Source organism: Chiloscyllium plagiosum, chromosome 10, assembly GCF_004010195.1.
Source record: "Chiloscyllium plagiosum isolate BGI_BamShark_2017 chromosome 10, ASM401019v2, whole genome shotgun sequence".
NCBI lineage: Eukaryota > Metazoa > Chordata > Chondrichthyes > Orectolobiformes > Hemiscylliidae > Chiloscyllium > Chiloscyllium plagiosum.
In genome coordinates, this window is record NC_057719.1 from 91,504,447 (window position 1) to 91,530,660 (window position 26,214).

General features: G+C 40.7%; 1 protein-coding gene across 1 annotated transcript in view; it reads right to left on the reverse strand.

The window, feature by feature from the left end:
- Positions 1-1,963: 1,963 nt before the first annotated feature.
- The window catches only part of ubr1 (ubiquitin protein ligase E3 component n-recognin 1), a 204,626-nt gene continuing 180,375 nt past the window's right edge, over positions 1,964-26,214 (reverse strand). Inside the window, exons 39-47 of the mRNA XM_043698391.1 lie at positions 22,377-22,527; positions 19,494-19,581; positions 16,371-16,504; positions 13,780-13,888; positions 11,799-11,855; positions 9,208-9,285; positions 7,691-7,861; positions 4,669-4,770; positions 1,964-3,400 (exon numbers count right to left, since the gene is read on the reverse strand). Coding sequence (XP_043554326.1) covers positions 3,259-3,400; positions 4,669-4,770; positions 7,691-7,861; positions 9,208-9,285; positions 11,799-11,855; positions 13,780-13,888; positions 16,371-16,504; positions 19,494-19,581; positions 22,377-22,527 — 1,032 coding nt within the window. The 3' untranslated portion in view covers positions 1,964-3,258. The remainder of the gene's footprint in view (positions 3,401-4,668; positions 4,771-7,690; positions 7,862-9,207; positions 9,286-11,798; positions 11,856-13,779; positions 13,889-16,370; positions 16,505-19,493; positions 19,582-22,376; positions 22,528-26,214) is intronic.

Sequence of the window (26,214 nt, forward strand, 5' to 3'; positions counted from 1 at the left end):
TTCAAACACCCATTACTGTATGCACTCTGATTTACGTTCACTTTGAGGTGAAGAGATTACTTTCTTGAACACCATATCAACTTGGCCTGGCCTGTTAACAAAAGCAGTGTGAACATATACACCCCCACCACCTCTGAATTTGTCAAGTTTCCTTGCTTTTTTAAAAACATTTTCTTCATATTTCTTCACACAATATTTAATTGCTTCCAGGATTCCTGAAACAATCAGATTAATAAAAAGATTTTCAATCATTTCCACTGGGTAATGACCAGCAACTGAAAACTGACATTTGTAAACTACAGCTCACTATATTTTCATCCCTGATAATATTCTCCTCAGACAACTCCAAATGTTTGCATGCATTACAGTGGACAGCAGCAAGCAGACGGGAAGGGGAGAGAAATACTCAACTCTTGTAGGACTTGATCCAGGTAACTCCTGTGCAACTTCACTTAACCATTTACAAAACACGTGTGTAGGAGAACGACATAAGAAATGGAAGCTACTTGAACTGGCCCCACCATCCAGTAAGATTGTGGATGACCTACCACTTCCACTCCATTTGTTTTGCCTGCTCCATTTCTTCATCAATTCCCTGAGAATTGAAGAGTATCTCAGCCTTGAACATACCCATTGAAGTAGCATCCACAACTGCTCTGGGGAAGAGGATTCAGAATGAAAGAAATTGCCTTCATGTCCCCTTCATCAGAGACTGCGTTCCCATATTTTCCAGCCCAGGGGTTAAAAAAAAAACATCCTGCAGGAATCCTATTAAGGCCTTTCAGAATCTTGTACGTTTAAATGAGTTCATTTCTCATTCCTCTAAATGCCTGAGAATATAGGCCCAATTTACCCAGTCTATTAATGCAACTGCCCATTCAGGAAGCAGTCTAGTGAACTATTGCTGTATGCAAGTTCATTCTTTCTTAGATAAGGAAAGTAAAACTGCAAACATATTTCAGGTTGGTCTCACCAAAACCCTATAGAATTGCACTGAGAGCACCTCCTTATTTGTACACTCAAATCTTTTTGCAATGTAAATACCAGTTACTTGCCTAATTCCTTGCTGCATTTTTCTTTCATGCTAGCTTGTGATCCTCATTCAAATGCAGCCAGATCTCTCCGAGTGCAAATGGCTTTAAAAATGTCTGCTTTGCTATTCTTGTTACCTCAGATGTCTCAACACGATAATCCAACAACCATCTTGGTGCCCAATCCAGGTATCTTTCTGTGCTCCTCAGCTTATATTCCAGCTCGCAGCAGCAAACTTGGATACATGGCTGAGATAAAGAAACCAAGAGCAATCAACACATATTATAAATAGCTGAGGCACTAATCCTTGTGGCATGCCACTAATTATAATTTGCCATTTTTAAAATGCCTCTTTTATCCCTACACTTTGTCCCAACTCCATCAGTCCTGATCATTGGACTTTATTAAATTTACTTTTGTAAATCCAAGACGACTACATCAACTGGCCTCCCTTTATTGACCCTTCTTAGCTAGAAACTCCAATAAATTTGTCAGACGTGATTTCCCGACCACAGAACCATGCTATCTCATCATACTTTGATTTCCTAAGTGATTACTAAGGCTTCTTTAATAATAGCAATAGTGCAAACAGCCCATTTTCCTTACAAGTGACTTGCCTGAAGTTCCTGGTTTTTTGCTTCTCCTTCTTTCTTGAGTTTCATCAGTATTATGTTTGCCAACTTCCAAACTGCAGATACAGTCTGAAATCTAGGAAATTCTGGAAAATCACAACTAATGCATCCACTATGCATGCAGCCAGCTCTTTTAGAACACTACAATGGTTCAGCTTCAACTATTCTTCCATTAAAATTTGAAATGTAGCCCAGAAACCTAACTCTTGTGAATGCTAACTGTTGTGAAACATCAAATAATGTCAGCGATGAACTGCCAGCAACATAATGACGTGATTTAAAAAGACAAACACAAAAAATATCATTATTATTGAGTAATGTTATTTAATATAGTCCCTCTCCCTAATAAAAGGGAAAACACAGCATTTGGTATAATTTCCCTTTGTAATAATCTTTATAAAACATCTGGTGAAACTTCAGTTATTGCCAGAAGTGGTATCACGATCTGCTTCAGATAGAGAAAGGAAAAAAAATGCAGAATCTGTTGTCTCAACTTCTTCAAAAGATGATGGGAGTGGCTCAATCCAACATCACTTCCGCCATGCAAATGGGCATCACTTTCATAATAGTGCTGTATGAAATAGGACAAGCATGTGTATCACACCTGGACACCAATATGAACCTTGCTGCAAAACTGGCCAGAACATTAAACACTCATCAAATGCATATACTACCAGCCGCTTCCAGGTTACAATGGTTTCATCTTGCTGAATTTTAACAGAGGATAACAAGCTCCTCTGTTTCATCAAGCCCTCAATTCTTCCAAACATTGTCAGCACTAACTTAGAAGTTCAAGTAACCTGGATACTGCTCTGCTGGAAGTCACTGAGAGGGTGAAAGAATCATCTGTATAATAAAACAAAACTGATTTGCAGTGAGAACCTCAGCAGAATGGATACAGTTCAAAATGCAAAGTATTGCTGACTCCTCAAAATTAATCCAATTGATCAAAGTCTTCCAGTCAGAACGGAATTTTATAAGGATATAAATATGAATCTCAATTCCTTGCGTGATCAAACTACATGTTTACCCAGGTACCAGATGTGCCCTGAAGACTGTTGTGGATTGTAAATTTATTTTACTCCTTAAAACAGGATGGAGCATTAGATAGAAGAGAGGTACTAATCACAGTTGGTGGCTCTGGTCTCTCACTACTTCACACTGGCAGTCATGACAACAGCCTCCCCCAGTGATAGAACACACAACAGAGAAAGTAACTTTCACAGAGGGGAGGGGGAAGGGGGAATGACAATATTTTCTAATTTCGAACATTCCCCCTGCACAGTCAGATCTCCTTATCCCTCACAGATCCACACCAATGACCCCTTCCCTGATAGATCCACACCAATGTCCCCACAAAAGTCCACAGTATGTTGGTAGATTTTGTCCCAAGGAACAGGCTGTATAAAATGGCCAGAAGCTACCATAGAAATTGGCTTCCCTGTGGATAAGATCTGAAAGCTGAAACTGGATTATAGACACAGCAGATTAAAAGCAGTCCACATCAATTTAATCAGCTCAGAGGCTAGCCTTTGACGTTATTCTAACAGCAAGTTAGTGGTGTTTCTGCTGTCGAGCGGGATGGGTCAACTAATCAGAATTGCTGCCACTCAAGACCGATGACGACTTGATTCATGTCCTGGCTCCTTGTGATCTCCTCCAGAATGCGATGCTGCTGCCATAGTCGTTCAAGTTTCTTGTATCGCTCAGTGCACAGATGCAAGGGGTTGCCTCTCCTTTAGGAAAAAAGTACTGAGTTTCAAAATACGTAAGGCTTTAATTTCTCCAGTTGCTCACTTAAAAAAAAACCAGTGATTTGTTTACAGCTACGGTATGGATAGCGTAAGTGAGAAGGAAGAGCTTGGCTGAGATGCAACACTTAAGTGACTGTGGAGGCAGAATGGGAAAAACAAGGTGACAAATGTGCAGCAATCCAATAAATACAATATATTAGAGTCAGAGTCCTACAGCACAGAGACAGGCCCTTTGGCCCAAACTGGTCCATGCTGACCAAAATGTCCATTCACGTTAATCCCATTTCCCTGCACTTGGCCCTTATCCTTCTAATCCTTTCCTATTCATGTATTTGTCCAAATGCCTTTTAAATGTTGTTAATGTACCCATCTCAACCACTTCCACTGGTAGCTCATTCCATATGCGTACATCCCTGGTGTAAAAAAATTTGCCCCTCAGGTTCTATTTTATCCTTTCCCCTCTAACCTTAAACTGACGCCCTCTAGTCCTCAATTCCCCAACCCTGGGGTAAAGACAGTGCATTCACACTATCCATGCCTCTCATGATCGTATATACCTCTACATGGTCCCTCTTCAGTCTCCTATGCTGTGAATTTCTTCTGCACTCTTTTCAGTTTAATAACATTCTTCCCATAAAAAGGTGACCAAAACCGACAACAACACTCCAAGTGCAGCCTCATCAATGTCCTGTACAAGTGCAACCTAACTTCCCAACTTCTATACTGGCTGCTACAAATCCAGCATTTAAAAGACATCTGGATGGGTATACGAATAGGAATGGTTTCGAGGGATATGGGCCAAGTGTTGGCAAATAGGACTAGATTAAGGCCAGTGTGCCAAAAGCATTCTTCACTGCCCTGTCTACCTGTAACTCCACTTTCAGTGAACCGTGAACCTGAACTCCAAGATCCACTAAATTCCTTAAGGTCTACCATTCACCATTAAATTCCTACCTTGATTTGACTTTCACACTTATCCATAGTCAGTCCCAGTCTACACTAGGAAAATGAAAATCTCCTAGTATGACAGCCCTATTAATTATGGAACAATAGTCTTTTCTGCCCCTCTCTAATCTATCACTTTATTTGTGTTGTCATTCAGATTTAGAGATCTTAACGTTTTTCCTAGAAGGTGCTCCTCTTAGATTCCACTTAATCTATCACAGCGTACTGCTAGAAAAACATATTACATAGCTACACAACATGTATTCATTAGTAGATAAGGAAAATTTATTTTGAAATAGTCTTACCTAAGCAACTGATCGGTCTCCCCATAGTCATCCAGGTATGGAGCAGGTATGAAACACCCTCTGTTTTTCCCTGCCAGCAGCAGCACCTGACATTCCCGGATCCTGGTGGAACAAATGATAAGAAACATTTAGACGAGTAGCTACATTTTATACTCTCCTTTCCTACCAACTCTATCAAAGGTATTGAATTCTCGATGGGAGTCCTGTTACTACAACTGCTGATTGATCAGCTGTAACTCATTGCTGTCGTGTGGGTCGAACCATGTCAAATGCAGGTCTCTGCCAGTGCGCTCAGTATGGGGCACTATAATCCAACCAGGAGTGATCAGGGGTTACTCTTCACCAATACAGGCTCGGTAAAGCTTGGAAAATATCTGTCACAACCTCTCTTCAATTGAGCGAGCATCACAGAATTTTCGGATTTCCTGCTCCAACTGCTCTTTCCTTCAGCAGTACGTGTCCAGTCCGACAAGAAAGGAAACATTCTTGGACCTGAACATGAGATGGGCTGAAAGGATCAAATGTCAGTAGAGGACCATTTAGTAGGGGACCAGTGATCATTTTATCATAAAGTTCAGGATGTGGTAGGAGAATGACATGCAACAATCCAGGGTAAGAAGACAGCTGAGCAGGATTGATTGGACTAAGAGGTTGGTTGGCAGGAAGATCAGAAAGTGAACAGATGGTTCAGGAAAGCCGAGGTATATTGTGTTGAATGGAAAAGGTAGGATAAACAAGTCCAGAGCTTCAGGATGACAATGGAGGAAGAAATTAACATTAGAAAGAAAAAGCTGTCAGACAGAAAGCAAATGAGAACCAAAGAGAGACGATGAGAAAAGACCAGCAACTAACAAAAAGTGAAACCCGAAGTCTTCTACAGGCATATAAACAGTGAGATAGCAGTTAATAAAAGAGCAGAACCAATCATACACCAAACAGGGGATTTGCAAATGCAAGTTGGGGGATGGATGAGGTGTTAAATGAATACTTTGCGTCTGTCTTTACAAAAGACGAGATGCAGCCCAGTTTGTGGTGACAGAAGTGGAAACTCTGTCATTACTGTGAAAGCACAGGGTAAACTTTTCTGCTTAATTTAAAACCAGCAACACAGAAGAGATTTATCCTGTGCAGAAATCTGTGAAAATTCGAGAGGTCAAAAGCTAAAGTAAAAACTAACAACTTTATTTCTCAAAGTATAACAGAGGATGATTAACTAACAACTATTTACAAGTCCTTCCTCTAACCTATCTGTTACCTTCCCTTCTATAATACTATTTCGATAAAACTCCCAATTAAGCTTTACAAAACAACACTTTTTATCTCAAAACCAGGCCGCTTTCAGTTTTCTCTGAATTGCTGTTTTGTTCTTGGGAAGGCGGTTTCATAGGTTACTGATTGATTAAGGTACTTTTTAAGAGAGCTATTTTCTGGCCAGTGTGCAGATATTGTTGGCTCGGCAGTTCTCTTCCCAACTATTCAATTTTCCCCAGTCTTATACCCCAAAGCATCTGATTACGTCATTGACTTCTAAGATTGTCAATATACTCAGTTCAAACTGGATTGGAACTTGGTATTTTTCGGGGTATAATTTAAACTGATTGGCCTAATTTGAATCTGTTTTGTCGTTTCCAGTCAACCAGCTACCCCAGTAGCTAGACCACGTTACATTGTGTCTTATTGAGAACACTTGGTGCTGTCACTGCTAGCTTTTAAATCTCTTAAAAGCACAGTACACTCACATCTTCATAACACTATAAGGGTTCAAAATTAATAAGGAAGGAAGCCTGGATCCACTTATTGTCACTTAAAGTTGACAAGGCTCAGGAGTGGAATGAGATGCATCCAAGGATTTTGAAGGAAAGAACAACTGAAATTGCAGAGGCACTGCCCACAATCTCTTCAGTCTACTCAGATTTGGGAGAGAGGCCAAAAGATTGGAGGACTGCAAACACTACAGGCTTGTTGAAGAAAGCTTGTAAGATAATCCCAGCAATCACAGACCCCAGTCAGTTTATTTTAGATGGTGGGGAAGCTTATGGAGACAATGACTTGGGACGGAATTAGTAATCACATGGGAAAAGGTGGGTTGATTAGCAAGAGTCAGCTTGGATTTCTAAAGGGAAAATCATATTTAACCAATTTGGAGTTTCTTGAACTGGTATCTCAAAAGGTTGCTATTGACCTGGAATTGATAAAATTGATTTGCGAAGAAAGTTACAGATCATGGTATAAAAGGAACAATACTAATGTGAATACAATGGGAGGTCATAATTCAAAATGATGTGCAAACAAATCAAGGGCAATGAGAGAAAGAAAACTTCTTAACACAGCCAGTAGTTTGGGTGTGGAATGCACTTCTTCGAAATGTGGTGAAGGCAGGTTCAATGAAGGCATTCCAGGGGGAGTTAGGTGATTATTTGGAGAGAAATAGTGCCCAGGGAAATGGGGAAAAGGCAGGAGATTGGCACTAGATAATAGAATAGGTATGGGCAACAAGGGCTAAATGGCCTCCCTCTGCATCATAGCAATTCTGTGACTATACTATTAGCACTTTACTCAGATGCAATGATAAACTGGCAAATATTTGAAGCAATGCACTATATAAGTTTATATTAAGTTTAGCAATGACCATTTTGTAGCAGATTAAGCTGATCCTACTTGTGGAGAAGCAAAGTCAAGTACTTTGATTGAGCTAATAAGGATAAAGTTTTCCAGTGGCAGGAGGGTCAGACACCAGACAGAGGTGGGATTAAGATTTTAGCAAAACTAATTGTGATATTTCATCTGGAGCCATAACCTGTCTGAAAGGAGATACTTAATAGTTTACAGAAGAAAACTGGACATATGCTTGAAAAGGAATATTTGCAGGACTATGGGAAAACTGTAGGCAAGTGGTCTCAATTTGAGAGCACAGATGCAAAGAGCCAATTGGTCTCCTTCTGTTCTGTATGATTCTATGCTATCTCTATGCTTTTAAAGTAGGCATGCAACTAGTTATTGCTCAGTGTGCATGGTGAGATACCTTAGGAACATGCCCAAACCAGATCCACAGTTGATGGCGTGAGCTACACAGGCTCCAATCTCCTCCCCATTCACTTCCTCCCGACAGCACTGACTCTCTGAACACAGCATGGCTCCACAGAACATGCAGAGTGCTAAATTCTTCGTCTCATCATCAGAGGATCTTGAGCACCTGTTAGAGATATTGTAGAAACCTGCTCAAAATTCTGGCTCTGTAAATGTCCCACCCATCACACATCAGCCTCACTTCAACATTCAGTACCACGCTTCCACTGGCAAGAAGGATAGTGCCCTAACAGAAGTAAAGAAACACGGTTGGGACAGGTAAGAATCTTACTGTGAAGCAAACTATTGTAACCTGGAATGCACTGGCTGAAAAAGTGATGGACGTAGACTCAAAACTGGATAAAGATTTGAACAGCCACATAAGTAGAGCTCAAGGGAAAGAGTGAGGGAGAGGAACTAATTAATTGTACAAAGAGCCAGCATTAGCATGAAAAATTGAATAGTCTCATTCTGCGCTATAATGAAGATCATAGAGGTGGCAGTGACGTAGTGACAATGTCACTGGATTGCTAATCTAGAACCAGAGGCTAATACTGCGATGACACGGATTTAAATCTCATCATGACATTTGGTCAAACCTGAATTCGTTGAAAATCTAGAATAAAAAAGTGTCCTAATGCTGACCATGAAGCTACTTCAATTGTTATAAAAAATTGTGATTACCTGGTTCACTAATGTCCTTTAATGAAGGAAGTCATCTGTCCTCACCTAGTCTGGTCTAAATGTGAGACTGGAACCACAGCAGTCTGGTTCACACTTAACTGCCCTCTAGCCAATTAAGGATGGGCAATTAAATACCAGCCTAGACTATAACGGTTACATCCAGTGAACAAATTTTTAAAAGTCCAACCAATTACCTGATTACTTGAGTAGCTACAACCCAGCAATGACAGGTATTACTATCTAACTGACAGCACTTGAAGCTGATATCCAATTTATACTGTGACTTTCGACATGATTGGTTGCAGTAGAGTCATGTTTGCACTTCTGGTCACAGGAGTTCCTTGATGTCAGGGTAAACTACCTACTAGTCAGGGATGTGGGTAACAGAAAGCAAACCTGCTCAAGGTAGGACAGAACCACTGTGGTGCTGCCAATCTGTGTGCATTATGCACCAAACTCTAGCCCTTGGCCTAGAAAAGACTTTATTCTGTGATGTAGTGTCACTTGGCTCTCTTAACTCACAGCACAGCAACAGGAACAGGAGCAGGAGCAGGAGCAGGAGCAGGAGCAAAGGTTTAATAGAGAAAACAACTAATAAGTGTTTAAAGATTTCCGAATGCCAGCTCGAAAGACTTTTACACATTGCAGCCTCAACGTCAATTGTTAAGCTATATTTTCAATGTCAAAATGTGGGTCTATAAATTCTTCCACTTGTAGCAATGCAAGAACTATCAAAAGGTAGTGTATTAAATGGTAAAATTCAGGCATGAAGTTGATTAATGGACTCACTTGTACTGAGAACCCTGATTCAGTATACAACTGTAGTCTTCCGGAAGTTCCATTAATTGGTTTCTCTCCCTTGGATACCTTTGAAGAAAGAAATTACTGTCAAGTAGCATCACGTTACTGACAGGATAGTATTTTAAATACAAGCGACACATCTCATTCAAAACCATATTCTGTGCCAGCCTTCAGAGAGAGGGGTGAGAAAGACCAAACAAGACCATTTTGCACTCACTCACTGCCTCCTATAAATTCCACAATGTAGATGGATAGAGGAGAAGAATCAGTGTTTCACAGCAAGAGCAACCGATGCTGAACAATTTGAGCAGAAACTGGATTCACAGAGCTCACACTGTCAGCACCATACCCCTCCTTCAGTACTTCCACCTTAAATGACTTGAGAAGACAAAAAGTAATAGAATCTGATGTTGTTCAGTCAAGATTAGCAGAACATGGTCTTCTGCAACTGCGGGAACTGAACTTTTTAAATTAGCACTCAAATGTCATGCAAATGATGATTTGAAGTTAACTCTCAATATCACATAAACAGCATGCACAACATTGTTTGTCAGAAAAATACTGAACCGTAGTTCAGATTGTTTATAGTATTCAGAAGCACAGCTTGCTCTCTGCAATTCCCATGCATTCCCCCTCGTTCAAATTTAGCTATCACAGATTTCCTGCAGGTGACCTAAGCTGCTAATGCACCTACTCAAATTGCTCCATCAGGAATAACTGCACTTCTTGATACCAGCAGGCTGTCTCATTTTAATTTTGCACAGCAAGTGCTTTGTTCTGGTGTCCTTAGTTACTAGGTTTTATAAATGTCTAAACTTTTTACACCTAGCCTCTGCACAAAGTCTTACAACAACCTTACATTCCTTCAAGGTCCAGAGATTCAAAAAAAACATCAATCAACCAAGACTACCAAAGAAAGTTAAAGGTGAAAAGAAAATGGCTTATAAATGGCCAGAAATGGAAACAAACCTGAGGAGTGGGAGATTTGGAATACATAAAAGGAGGACCAAGAAACTGAGAAGGAAGGATAGCATTCAAGTGTAAAGCATGAAGTATAAAACAGAACTGTAAAAACTTCTGTAGGTATGTAAAATGGGAGAGAGAAATGGCAGAGAAGCTAAAATGCTTACGAGCGCGAGACAGAGAGAGCGCGAGACAGAGAGAGCGCGAGACAGAGAGAGCGCGAGACAGAGAGAGAGAGAGCGCGAGACAGAGAGAGCGCGAGACAGAGAGAGGTAAATCTGAAGAAAACCAATTTATCTTTCCTGTAATCACCGTTGTAAACTGTTGAGTTTTAATGGATAAATCAGAGACTTTTAAAAGTGATTCAGCCAGCTTGTGTCTCTTACCAAGCATTGGAAATGACCGGACAGTGAGAGATGATCACAGCAATGCACTGGTCAACAGAAGAGTCAAAGATCATCTCACCAAAGATTCCAGGAACAACGACTATTGAACTGTCGTTCTAGCCTTTGCCCTCTTTCCATATTTGACATTGAAAATGTGTAAGGGGCAGTGTACAAGGGATTATATTTCCAATCAATGGTGTAAAAGGTTATGGGAGTAGTGTGGGTAAAAGAAATTGAAGCGTTGATCAGCCACGATTGTACTAAATGGTGCAGCAGGCTCAACGGGCTGAATGGCTTATGCTGTTAATTGTTAAAATTCCACCTTTGTATTCAAATCCCTCAGAAGCCTTGCCTCTTCCACCCTGTAACGTCTTGCTCTGCAAGTTTGAAATTTCCACTCTTCCTCTGTTCTGGCAAATGTTAATCCTCAATTCCTTCTTTCCATCTCCAGTAGCCCAGTTTTCAGCTGCTCAGATGCTAATTTCTGGAATTCTCTGCAATCACTTCAACTCTTTTCCCTCCTTTCAGCCACTCCTCAAAGTGCACCTCTTTGACCAGACTTGTGGTCACATTTGGCAGCACGGTGGCTCAGTGGTTAGCACTGCTGCCTCACAGCACCAGGGTCCCCTATTCGATTCCAGCATTGGGCGACTGTGTGTGGAGTTTGCACATTCTCCCCGTGTCTGCATGGGTTTCCTCTGGGTGCTCCGGTTTCCTCCCACAGTCCAAAGATGTGCAGGTTAGGTGAATTTGCCATTCTAAATTGCACTAGTCAGAGGAAAATGGGTCTGGGTGGGCTACTCTTTGGTGTGGACTTGTTGGGCTGAAAGGCCTGTTTCCACACTGTAGGGAATCGAATCTAATCATGTTTCAATATCACTTTTTTGTGGACTGGGATCAATTTGTGTCTGATAATGTTCCAATTTGGGATGTTTTGCAGCGTCAAAAGTATGTCTTAAAATTAATTGTGCTACTGTGTTATAGCTTGATTGAGTGAAGATAATAGGAAACAAAGATAAAAACCAAATGCTGGAAATGCACAGCAGCTCAATTTATGTCTGAATCAGCTGGATTACAGATTTTATGCAAACCCTTTATCAGCACATTATTTTGATATTGTTTTAGAGAATAACTAACTCAATGTGCAGTAAATAAAGAAAAAGATTCCAACAGCGAGGGATAAGGATGAATGCACCAAGAACAGACAGGATGCATAAAGAGATCACTAACTGGACTGTTGTTCGCTCTCCTTTGAGAAAGCTTTGCACTGAAGAATCAGAACACCATCTGCAAAAGAAAAATGCACAAACTTTAATTAAACAAGCTCTGCAGGCAACATTTTCCAATTTAAAACCGTTGACTGTTGCAAGATAATGACAAAATGCATTTGTGATGAAGCTGCCGCAGCTTATTTGTGTATGATCAGTATACTGAGTACCTGAAACAAATACTGAGCTTCAAAGATCCAGGAAAACGCCTGTACTAACTATAAGACCTCAATATTTAGGTTTATTCAGAGTACGTTGCCTAACAATCACATTTTTAATTATATTTTGATACAAATTTTAACTAATTCTGGTGTATGGTTACAGTGTCACATTTACAACAAGTCCCACCTCCCAAAGAAATGTAGACCATAAAAGTCCATGCAAAGGCTCAAAGATTAATCTCCTTGATCATCTATGCAGTGAAGTTGACTTACTTTGCTGGAGGAAGGCCAAAGGAATGTTAGCTTTTATCATAAAGGATTTGAGTATCGGTGTAGTGAAGTCTTGCTTCAAGTGTATGAACCTGGTTAGGAACCTGGAATCCTGAGGGGGGTTTTGGTCTCATTATCTCAGGAAATATATTATTGTCATAAAGGGAGTACAATGATGGCTCACCAGACTTCTGCCTGGAATGGGGGGATTGTACAATGAAATGAGATTTGGCAAACTGGGCCTATATTCTCTGGAGTTTTGAAGAATCAGAGATGACCCAATTACAAAATACTTGAAGGGATAGGTTAAAGACATTTTATTACTCAGAGGGTTATGAATCTCTGGAATTGGATTTTTGAATAGTGGAGTAAGTTTGGTGTGCTGTTTGGCCTCTTCCTGTCCCCATGTCATATGTTACATGTGACCATCCCAAGCTCAGGCCATACTATCGTTCTGTCTGCTCTCCCAGCTACTTTTCAATCTCATGTCTTACACAAGATCACCTTCTTGCTCCCTCAAATGCTCCAGATGGAGGTTCAGAGCACTGAATAATCCTTGATGCACTTACTTTCACAATACTTGCTTGCTCTGTTGCTTGCTCATCAACATCAATTTACTCAAGGATGGAACTAAATTTACATGATGGAACTGTTGGACACCATCTGCAGGCTGGTTGTGCTTATTTAACTAAGTTCCCAGCCTTGGCTAGACTACTATAGAGTGGGAAATAGAAACCAAACCATTAGATACCTTGTAGAGCAGATTTGGAGCAGTACTGGCAAAACCTGAAAGTGAGGTGGTCATGGCTGTTTTTGTTACAGAGAAGAAGGTTAAGAGGTGACTTAATTGAGGCATGCAAAATGATCAGAGGATTAGATAGGTTGGAGAGAGAGAGCCCTTTTCCTTGGATAGTGACGGCTAGCACGAGGGAACATAGCTTTAAATTAAGGGGTGATAGATATAGGACACATGTCGGAGGTAGGTTCTTTACTGAATAGTAGGGGTGCGAAACTCTCTGCCTGCAATAGTCGCAGACTCACCAAGTTTAAGGGCATTTAAATGGTCATTGGATAAGCATATGGATAAGAATGGAATAGTGTAGGTTAGATAGGTTTCAGGTCGGTTTCACAGGTTGGCGCAACATCGAGGGCTAAAAGGCCTGTACTGCGCTGTTGTGTTCTATGGGTAAGCTGGCTAAAGGATTATGGGGCTTCAAATTGATGAGGTAGTGGTTGGAATCTGCAAAAAAATGGCCTTACCTTTTAAAAATACATCTATGAACATCATTTTTTAAAAACACAGTTTCAGTTTAAATTTGTGATCTCGATTTCAGCCTGCAATGCACATCATTTTGAGGGCTGACCAGATAACTGCTCCAATCCTGCACGTTCTTGTGTAATCTCTCTACTGAATGTCACTTAAGGTAGGAGAACCTTTGCTAAAACATCACTTCTGTTGTTGCGACAGATTTTTTTAATACCTGAAACTACTTCAAGCAAAGCAGTACTTACCTTTGTAACAAAGGAGATACTATGTCCTGGTGCTCCTGAAAAAGTTTGAAAAGGTTGGTAGGCAACGCCAGGTAAAGACATAAGGCTTCAAACTGCCCTTCAGAGGAATCTGGGAAGAAAAGCAGGATTCATATCAAGTGTGAGACTAGTGACTTTCACATTATTAAAAAAAAAAATCGCTAAAGCTTGTTTCGGGGTAACTAGGTGAGGCTTAATGGAGATTTTAACTAGTTTTATATAACAAGTGTTTGACACAGCATTGTAATAACAAGATGGAAGTCATTTTTATATCTACATTATTTCAAGTCTGATTCCAGACACTAATGCTGCTCAATGTAGCTCCTTTCTCCTAGGGGGATGGGGGTAACTGAACCCGATTTAACAAGGATGTTGGGAGCTGATTAGCTGAGCCAGGTAACCTGGAATATATGAAATACAAAAAGGAATTAAAACAATGTATAATTTTACCATGACATCTAAGAACTCCAACCACAAATGGCTGACATCATTTAACACATGCTTCACAATATATCACAATCAGCAGTTATATATTTGCTGATGTGCAGTTTGATTATTCTGATTTGTGCAAGCTCCTCAGCGTCAAAATGACAAAAATACTGTGGCCTTATTGTTGCTGCACACTTTCTACACCCTCAGCACTTGTCCCTCTTGACTGTGTATCTCATTAGTGTCTATTTGTTCAGAGCCAAAGCTGCTGTTTTTCTGGTCACTTCAAGATTAGATTGCTCCACATGCCATTCATTACAATCTTTCCTACTGACCACGCCTGTGGCTTCATCCTAACCGCCAGCCTATTTTCTAGACATTCCAACAACAAAATATGCCAGTCTTAAAACATTCTAACCACAACGATTGTTCCCTAGGCCTTTTATTCCCCTATCATTAAATGCTCAGAGGGCTGTCACCTCAATTATCAACTCAACTGATGCAATCCACAGACTCGTAACTCCCCAACAAAACAGGTTCTCCTGCTTCCTGTTCAACAGATCTTAAATTTAATTGTCAAATGTTCCCTTGATCCTGAACACTTGACAATGGGAAAAGTACAACCCTGTTAAATCACCCCATAATTGCCCAGATTTTCAAGACTTTATTTGCATTTGCCTGTATCAGACAGCACCTAGTGAATGTGTACTGTACCCTCACTAAGGTCTCAACATCCTTCTAGCACTGAGGAGCCTGAAGCTACATTCAGTACTCTAACCGTGGCCAGAAAAGTTATACGTAGACTTTCCATTAAATCCAGCAAAGCATTAAACATTTGCATGGGTTTAATTTTCATTTCTACTTTTAATGTCTTGTGAACCTAAATACCTACCCCAAAATATCATCATTATCCTCCGGGAAAAGTCCACCCATTTATTTACTGACACTGAATTCTATTTGCAACAATTTCCGAATTTCACTATTTTATCACTAGCTCTACAGCACTACAGATGCACAATCATTTTCTACTGCATTACAGAAGTACAAGTATTTCTGTTCCTAATTCCTTTCTTTTCCGATTCTTACATAGAAATTAGATGTCTTGGTTGGAGCTACAAGTTATGATTCCAGCTTGAGGTGGCAACTAAAAGTCAAAGTTGTTTGATTAGAATTCTGCTGAAACCCAGTAATTATGTTAAATCAAAACAATAAAATTCTGGAAAGGCAAACAGTTACTCGGCATTGAAGAAGAACATACTTGGATGAAGGGCAACACTTGAAATCAAGTAACCTCTCCGGAGGCTTTACCAGATGGTTATTCTTAATCTAGATTGTTCATTTCTCTTTACGACCAAATCTCAAACTTTTATGATACCATGATCACTGTCCCCTAACTGTTCTCTACTGATGCTTGCCCCGAAGAGCAAGTCTAGCTGCGTCTCCATTCTTGGGGCATTGAAGACACACTGTTTGGAAACAATCTAAGAACACTTGCTCCTTCCTGTCCCTTAAACTACCACTGTCCCAGTCTACACTCAGTTCATTAAAATCCCCCTTCATATCCACTTGGAATTTCTTACAAGTATGGTGCATCACAAAACCAAGAACTTCTAAAAGACATGGTGGCCTTTTTTGGAATACCTGGACACAGATATGTCTGCCACACTAATAAGGACTTTTATATAACCGTAATGATTGTGCTTTTACGAGTCCAACATCCAGGGAGGGGGAACTCCGAACGCATGTGAAAATTGATGCTCTCGATATTCGAGAGTTAGTGTTTTGTTTTGCTGAGCTGTATTATTATTTATCAGTTTGTTGTTAGTTATTATTTATTTAGTTAAGTAGTTAGTTGGGTTATTCTTATATATTTATACATTTGTACATGAGGGTGGTTTGGATTTTAAAAAAATTTTTTGGTGTTCTTTCTTGGTATTATTTTGCATTTGTTGTAATATTAAAAAATCTATTTTTCAATAAAAATATATTTTTAGAAATTCCCCTTCAGAACTATTTTAAGATGTCTACATCGCTCTATGATTTCCTTGCTTTCCTGGTTTTTCATTGCTATCTTTGAAAACAAAATTACATTCACCAAAAACCACATATTCCCAAATTAAAACTGCAAGTTCCTTTTCACTTACCTTTTGACAGCTCCTCAGGAGGTGGCACTCCAAGCAGGTAGTTGAAGAACAAGGCAGAACAGCGAAGGAATGGAAAAATGCCACATTTCACACAGTTCCACAGGTAGCAGCCATGGGGCTTATATTCTAAAGATCTGTTGACAATTGCAACTCATTTTAACATGGCAAATGACAAAACGCCCACTTTAGATTTAGATTAGATTACAGTGTGGAAACAGGCCCTTCGGCCCAACAAGTCCACACCGACCCGCCGAAGCGAAACCCACCCATACCCCTACATTTACCCCTTACCTAACACTACGGGCAATTTAGTATGGCCAATTCACCTGACCCTGCACATCTTTGGATGGTGGGAGGAAACCGGAGCACCCGGAGGAAACCCATGCAGACACGGGGAGAACGTGCAAACTCCACACAGTCAGTCGCCTGAGGCGGGAATTGAACCCGGGTCTCTGGCGCTGTGAGGCAGCAGTGCTAACCACTGTGCCACCATGCCGCCCACTTTGTAGAACTTGCACACTAGAAATTGCCATTCAGAATGGAAACCATATTAAATGGGAATGATTGATTGTAGGAATGCTGAAAACTTTATTCTCAAATAAAATTAATACAAAATAGAATAATTATTGCAAGTACAGCAAACTTTGTTTTAACTGGCACTCTTGATATACAGTCAAAAATTATATGTACTCTGATGTCAGAGTATTTATGCTGTAAATAAAGTGTAATAGTGATGTGTATACACCCTGCATAAAAGCTCTAATCCTTACTGTGAGCTTTTACATAGATATCAGGAGGTGTGTTTTGAGAGATCTTGATGTCTTGAAGTTTTGCTTGGTCAGAGTTTACTGCGGTTATGCGTACTTCTTGATTGTCCGCAATAATTGATCAACTGACACACTCCTGGTCCCATTGGTGCTGGTTAATAAAAAGGGTGCTATATATTTGAAATGAGGGGTCAGTTAGCTGGATGACTGGTTCGTGATGCAGAGTGATTCCAACAGTGTAGGTTCAATTCTTGGGCCGACTCTCCTCCTCAACCTCCCCCCAAATAGTCATCTTTATCTTTAAGAGAGCAGCACTATGGTGCAGTAGAGGAATGGTGACTTTAAAATTTGATATGTAGCAGTGGCAACACCAATTCAATCCCCCAAGGGAGCAGTGATGTGAGCAAACTGTAACACTGTCCTCTGAACAGCCAAGAACCTCAGGTTAACATCACAGAAAACCTGCATAAAGAACAGAACTCTACATTCTCACAAATTAATTAAAAGTGAGTTGGAGCCTTGTTTGATATGAAAAATCTTTTTACCTTTCAGATGTACGCAACCATCTTACACCTCGATTTTTGCACTGCAAGTTTCTACTCCAACATGTGCTGGTCGAAAGCTCAGGAGGCCAAGCTGTTCCCAAGCTTTTGGCAACATAGGAAGACTTCCAAAAAAAAACCAAGCGTGCTTATCCTAAACTTTCCAAATCTTCCACACTGAGATACAACCAACATCCATTCATCATCTCAGCTGATGAAACGATGAAAGTTGGGAACTACATGTGTGCCAACAAGGACATCAGGATCAGGAAATGTGGCAATATGACAGAACGGAGCAAGATCATTGAATCTTACAGCACAGGAGGGGATTTGGTTTGGAAACCTGTGCTAGTTATTCAAAAGAAGCATCCAGATAGTTTCATTCTGCATAGCCTTGGGCATTATTCCTTTCTACTTGAAATGTTTTTTAGTCACTACCCCTCAGAAAATCAGGCTTTAACCCCACTGGTGTTTGCCAACTACAGCCTCATCTCCAATCTTTCGTTCCTCTCCAAAGTCTTTAAACAAGTTGCTGTTTCCAAAACCCATGTCCATCTTTCCTGGAAATCTACGTAAACATTCCTCTAATCAGGTTTCTGCCTCTGCCACAATAGTGAAACAGCTCTGATCAAAGTTAGAAATGACATTGTGAGATTCTGACAAAACACACCCTCATTCTTCAGCTTTTCTGATGTAGCTTTTGATATTGCTGACCACATCAATATCGCTCCACCACTGTCCAGCTGTTGAGTCTTGTTCTCTTCTGGTTCATCCATTCAATCAGAGCCAGGGAATTACTTGCAATGAGTTTTCATTCTGCTCATGCACCATTAGGATATTACAAGGATGTATCTTTAGCTCCCTCCAACTTCCAGATTCACCTGCATGCTGCCCCGAGGACACATCATCATTGATGAAACCTAGCTCCACCTTACAAACATTTTACAACTCCTCCATTCCTGAGAAATGCTATCAGCTTATCCAACATCCAGTATCAAATTCCTCCAAGAGTGGCCAGACCAAGGACACTGTTTCATCTTCATTCCAAACTCTATTCACTAGCTACAGATTCCATCTCTCTCTCTGGCAAAAGTCTCTGGTACTTCAGTGAGAAGAGCTGTCAAATTCATGTCTGTGTCATCACTAAAACTATCTATTTCGACCTCAATAGCATTCTTCAACTCCACCATCTCAGATCATTGGCTCATTCATGTCTTTGTTAGCTCCAGATTCAACTATTCTAATGCACTCCTGCCTGGTTTCCCAAATTCTACCCTCCACAGATCATCCAAATTTCTGCTTCCAATGTTGTAACTTGCAGCAAGTTCCTTTCTCCTTCACGCCCAAACTCCTGATTAAGTTGCTTGTTGATTTTAAAATTCTCATCCTTGTTTGGGAAAACTCTATCTCTGGAATCATGTCAGAGTATCTCAGCCCTCTGAGATCTCTGTGTACCTCTTCTTCAGACCTCATGAAACCCCAATCTAATCTCTGTATTACTGGTGACCATGACTTCATCTGTTGAGATCACAAGTAGAATGTTCCCCTTACACCTCGCTGCCTCTCTACCTCTCTTTCTTCCTTTAGGACACTTCTTAAGACTTCTCTCTTTGACCCAGCTTTTGATCGTTTGACTGTATACATCATGTGGCTTAGTATCATACATTTTTAAAATAAAACACAAAAGCAATATATTAGATTTAGTAACCAAGTAGACTGCGAACTGAGCCCAGCTTGGAAATAATGTCTCTTGAAGATTTGTCAGGAACTAAGTAGTTATATCACTGCAAGAAACTTTAGTTTCTGTCTCATACCTGCTTGTGTATTCTCGAAGCACTTCATACAGCTCTGCTGCTGACTGAGACTCCTCACTCTCCTCTCCATCCTGCTCCATAGGACAATCTGCTCAGGAATAACACAAGTATTGCACAAAACAATGGCATCTTGAACTGTACAGTTTGTTTCGATATAATGTGATAGTTCCTGTGCGATCCCACGTTATAAGAAAATCGGTTATTAGCAGCACCATTTAAACCAATGCGACCGGAATCACATTATAGCCAATACAGGTGGGGAAAGGTTACGTTCAACAAATAGTGGTCCAAATTCTTCCATTGTGTAATAGTCAATTCATGTTGAAGAAACACATGTTACACCAACTATACCATTAACCAAATAAAAACAAAGAAAAGTAAAACAAAGGAAAGCTTGCATACAAGTTTAGTGGTTACTTAAAAGTCAATTTAGTCAGCTAGACCAAAACAATCCTACAACCAAAGAATGCAGCCTCAGCAGCAATGTGGCAGGGGTACAAAGAGAGAAAACACGGTTGCTTGATGCTGCATGAATCAACAAAACAAAAATGAAATTCCATATCTCTACTTAAAATTAATTAACGTCAAACACTTTCTTTTAGGCACATGCAATTCTCTTGTGTTTTTAGACCTATACACCAATTCAAACTGGTTTAAGACTACTCAAGTTATATTAGTTATCAAGGTAACATCTTAATTAGTTTGTACAGTTTTGGATTACCTGTTACTTTGGTCAGATCCTTGACATGTCACTCTCACATCTATCATGTTACTTCAGCCATTTGGTTTGTCTCCAGCACTATCTTATTTTAAATTCTTTGTAAATAATTCTCTGCCTCAATTATATGTCAACCCATCACTTGCTATTCAGCTTTTGACACTTTACTCACACCGCCTGACACTTTTGATCACCTGCAGAGATTAATTATTCAGCGTGTTGACACTTCACACACGCCATTTGTATGATCTTTTGATCTCTCTATTGAGCTCGCTCTGTCTGTACGCTTTTCTTCACTTTATCCGACGAAGGAGCAATTCTCCAAATGCTTATGATTTCAAATAAACCTGTTGGACGAGAAAGTGGGACTTCTGATCTTGTGACTTTTTGACCTTGGTGTAGTGGTTTAGTACAAAGTAGTGGCTTAGTACAAAGTAGTGACTTGCTTAGCCAGTTCAAAGGGCAGTTCAGAATGAACCACATTGCTGTGGGTCTGGACTCTGCAAATTTTCTTCCCGAAAGGACATTAGCGATGGGCTTTCCCAACAATTGATTACAGTCTTAGTAATACTGCTATGAAACTAACTTTCCATTCCAAATTTAATTTTAATTAATTAACCAAATTTTATGAACTAATCAACAGGTTCCGTGGTGGGATTTGAACCCGTACTTCACAAGTATGCAAGAAGGAAAAGAAGCAATCTACTTTCAATTTCTCTGTTAGGTTATTCTCATTTTATTATGAATCCATATTTGTCGAGGAATTTCCTTGGTGGATAATCATGCTCATTAGCGAGTGATTCTGATGAAGAAGAAGATTTGCTCAGGATCTCAATGTTGCATTTCTCCAACTCTGTCCTCACCAAAGAAACATGCTTTGAACTGTAGTCATGATTTCAACTGCCTCAACCCCAAGCTCTGAAATTCTCGCCTTCAATCTCTCCACCTCTCAATCTCTCTCTGTCCCCTAAAGATGTTGCTTTAAACTTTTGATCACCTGTTCTGATTCTCCTTCTTTGACTGGGTATCAACTTTCATTGGATTCCAGTTCCATGACGGGCCTCGAGACAGCTTAAAAATTAAAAGGTACTACAGAAATGAAAGCTGTTGCTTTATTGTGTACTCACTGTTAAACATCTTACTAGCACGGTGTTTCGTGGCTAAGTAAACAATCAACTGCACTTTTACATGCAAGTTATAAATGTAAAACCTACATCAAGTAAGAGGCACTATAATTAGAAAATCGGTTAATGTTTATAGTGTGCTATTTTAGTATCACAGTTACACCAGGGAACATCCTAAATAGGTTTGTACTAACACTTGCCAATTTGTTACAACTGTATACATACAAATAGTAATACATTTTGGGTTGCAACCAAGTATGTCAGTTTAAGTAAGACCACAGAGCTTTCTTCAGAGGATTTCAAAATGCTACACGCTCCACAATAACACCAGTTAATTTCTTTTGTCTAGCGTGTAGACTTATCCTTAGTGTCTTATTATGAGGTATATCTCAATTTCAGCAAGAGAGGAATGTTGACCTCAACACTGGGGTAAGACCCTCCTCTTGAAACACTATGGAATCATTTATAAAAATGTGACAAAGCAGACGGGCAAACAAAATTCTAACTCTGCCCCCAGACTCAACGCTGACTGTTAATCTAAAAACTATAAACTCTATTCTTGTCCCTTGAATCCAATTATACCTTTATCAAAGTTATTCTTTTCATAGGAAATCAGATTCATGGCACTTAGAAGAACTGCAGTGCTTCAAATTACAAATGCTAATGGCCGCTACTGCAGTCAAAACTGACCTGGAAAATGTCAATATTGCTAACCTTCAACTCTTATCTTAAGCACCCAACTGAGAGAAAACTGTGGAAAGTAACACAGAGAAATGGGATTAGAACTTTTCCCAGACTATGCATTTAACTTACTCTTTCCTGCAAGTCAGAGGAACTCATTCATAGAATCATGCAGTACAAGAGGTGGCCATTTGGTTCACCATGCAGGTATCAGCTGCTATGTTGCTGCAGTCCTACATTATTTTGTACTGGTACAGTGGCTATATGTAGAGATATTTATTTATTTGATTATAACTCATTGGTTTTGTGAAAACAAAAATGTAAATTACGTTGACTTGCTGTCTGCGGTAAAGTGCTCACCTGTTGTAGAGGTAAGTAGTATCTGCACAATGTGCGCCATGGTAACCAGATGGAAGAGGTAGAGGTTGTTAAATGCACAGCTGATGTCCGAGGGTTGTAGCTCCACAGTCTCCTCCCAGTACAATGAAGGAAATGCTAGAACGAGGCTGACCTGAAATCATAACCAGGTGTAGCAAAGTCAAAGACTAAGTTGCAAATTAACCTGTGAAATAGAAACTCATCACTGATCATACAAACCAAGCAGATATTTAGTGTCATGGATGAAAGGGAAGTAAAAGAAATCTAAAAATGGGATTCAGCCACTTTTAACTTCAAGGGAATCTGCTGGTCTCTGTGGCCAGGTTTTTGGGAAAGGAAGTACTGTGTGCAGTTCTGGTCACCTCACTTTAGGAAAGATGTGGAAGCTTTGGAGAGGGTGCAGAGAAGATTTACCAGGATGTTGCCTGGAATGGAGAATAGGTCGTACGAGGATAGGTTGAGAGTGCTAGGCCTTTTATCGTTGGAACGGCGAAGGATGAGGGGTGACTTGATAGAAGTTTATAAGATGATCAGAGGAATAGATAGAGTAGACAATCAGAAACATTTTCCTCGGGTACAACAGAGTGGTACAAGGGGACATACATTTAAGGTGAAGGGTGGAAGGTATAAGGGAGATGTCAGGGGTGGGTTCTTTACCCAGAGAGTGGTGGGGGCATGGAATGCACTGCCCGTGGGAGTGGTAGAGTCGGAATCATTGGCGACCTTTAAGCGGCATTTGGATAGGTACATGGATGGGTACTTAATCTAGGTTAGAAGTTCGGCACAACATCGTGGGCCGAATGGCCTGTTCTGTGCTGTATTGTTCTATGTTCTATGAAGGGAATTGTTGGCTCACAGATACTGTTCATCATACCCATTCGCATATTCAGTGCAAATTACTCGACCATCTTTGTTGGGTTTGTTACTATTATTATTATTAATACTGCCTCTATTACTGAGTGATTGAGGTCAAAGATTGTCTCGCTGAAAAGGGCAACTCTACAGACTGGGGAAAATTAATTCAGTAGTTACTTAGAGTCATAGAGATGCACAGCATGGAAACAGACCCTTCGGTCCAACTCGTCCATGCCGACCAGATATCCCAACCCAATCTAGTCCCACCTGCCAGCACCCAGCCCATATCCCCTCAAACCCTTCCTATTCATATATCCATCCAGATGCCTTTTAAATGTTTTAACTGTACCAGCTTCCACCACTTCCTCTGGCAGCTCATTTCATAGACGCACCACCCACTGAGTGAAAAGTTGCCCCTTAGGTCTCTTTTATATCTTTCCCCTCTCATCCTAAACCTATGGCCTCTAGTTCTGAATTCCCCGACCCCAAGGAAAAGACTTTGCCTATTTATCCTGTCCATGCTTTATGATGCTTCAATTATCCACACAGTTTTCCTCTTCAGTACAAGAGATGAAAAGATTCAGGTCTTTCTCATAAATCATTGCTGATATAAATTACTGCCCAGCTGTGGAGATACTTTTTACAGCAAAGACAGCAAACTGTCTTCAACTCTAAACCAAAATCATTCTAACATTGAGCTTCAGTATGCAGATAGTTAAAAATCACAGAACACCAGGTTATAGTCCAACAGGTTTTCTTGGAAGCACTAGCTTTCGGAGGGCTGCTCCTTCGTCAGGTAGTTGTGGAGTATAAGATTGTAAGTCACAGAATTTATAGCAAAAGTTTACAGTGTGATGTAACTGAAATTATATATTGAAAAAGGCCCAGATTGTTTGTTAAGTCTCTCATCTTTTAGAATGATCATATTGGTTTCAGTTCTTTCATATGTAAATCGCAAAACCTTTTTTAAAAGTTACATTCGCAAGTGAACTTTAACAATTGGTGTCATGTCGGCCCAGATAATGTATTTAAAGTGTGAGGTGCCCTATGTGAGACTGTCTGTGCCACAACGGTCAGACTGATTCTAATCTAAAAAATTGATTTACAGACTCTTACATGTATTCATACAGTTTTTGAGTAAAGTAAAATGTCATTCTGCAAGTGCAAATTCACCCCACAAACTTATATTTTTAAGTGTGCATGTGTGTTGGGGGGGATTGGGGGGGCTGGTCATGAGTGTCTGTAAGAGAGTGAGAGAGCATGTGAGTGTATGTGCGAGCATATGAGAGGGGGTCTGCGGGAATGTATGGGTCTATGAGAGAGAGAGAGATGAGTGAGTGAGTGAGTGAGTGAGTGAGTGAGTGAGTGAGTGAGTGAGTGAGTGAGTGAGTGAGTGAGTGAGTGAGTGAGTGAGTGAGTGAGTGAGTGAGTGAGTGAGTGAGTGAGTGAGTGAGTGAGTGAGTGAGTGAGTGAGTGAGTGAGTGAGTGAGTGAGTGAGTGAGTGAGTGAGTGAGTGAGTGAGTGAGTGAGTGAGTGAGTGAGTGAGTGAGTGAGTGAGTGAGTGAGTGAGTGAGTGAGTGAGTGAGTGAGTGAGTGAGTGAGTGAGTGAGTGAGTGAGTGAGTGAGTGAGTGAGTGAGTGAGTGAGTGAGTGAGTGAGTGAGTGAGTGAGTGAGTGAGAGAGAGAGAGAGAGAGAGACTGTAGTGTGACATGAACCCTTGGCCCCCGTCATGGCTACCAAACTTGGCTATCAGCCTCTGCTCGGTCACATTTTGTTGTTGCCTGTCCTGAAGTCCGCCTTGGAGGACGGTCACCCGAAGGTCCAAGGTCTGGACCGCTGAAGTGCTCTCCGACTGGGAGGAAATACTCCTGTTTGTTGATTATTGTGCAGTGTCCACTCATCTGTTGCCATAGCCTGTTTGGTCTCACCAATGTACCATGCCTCAGGGCATCCTTGCCTGCGGTGTCTGAGGTAGACAAAGTTGGCTGAGTTGCATGAGTACAATGTGGGAGGTGTCCTCCACGCATAATGGTGGTATCCGTGAAGACACTCTGACACAGCTTGCAGCGTCCACCGTGACAAGGTTGTATGATGTCCTGAAAGCTGGCCAGTTTGCTATAAACAATGACCTGTTTGAGGTTTGGTGGTTGTTTAAAGGTGAGCAGTGGAGGTGTGGGGAAGGTCATGGTGAGGTGCTCATCCTCATTGATAATGCGTTGCAGGCTGCAAAGATCATAGCTTAGTTGTTTGGCTCCTGGGAAGTACTGGACAATAAAAGGTTACCCTGTCAGTTGCAGCTCGTGTCTGTCTCCTGAGGAGATCATTACAGTTTCTCGCTGTGGCACATTGGAACTGGCGGTTGATGAGTTGAGCATCGTACCCCATTCTTATGAGGGCATCCTTGAGTACTTCCAGGTGCCCATCACATTCCTCCTAATCTGAGCAGATCCTGCGTATGGCTGTTTTTGTGTGTTTCGGGTGTAAGCTGGAGAAGTGTAGCATCATGAGTTTATCCGTGGGTGTGCGGTAGAGTGAGGTGCTGAGGTGCCCATCCTTGATAGAGATGCATGTGTCCAAGAATGAAATAGGTAGTAGTCCATGGGGAGTTTGATGGTGGGATGAAACTTTTGATATCACTGTGTAGTTGCTTCAGTGACTCTTTGCCATGGGTACAGACGAAGAAAATGTTGTCAATGTCGTGTTGGTTGGAGGTCCTGCATAGTGAAGAAGTCTTGTTTGAACCTGTGTATGTTGCCGTGCAAAGTTGGTCCCCATGGCTGTTCCGCGTGTCTGGATGAAGGACTGATTGTCAAAGCTGAAGATGTTGTGATCGAGGATAAAGCGGATGAGTTGTGGGTGCTTGGAGATTGGCAGCTGTTGGTGTTGAATACTGAAGCTGTTGCTGCAATGCCGTCGTTGTTGGGGACGTTGGTGTAGAATGCTGAAACATCTGGTGCTCTGTGAT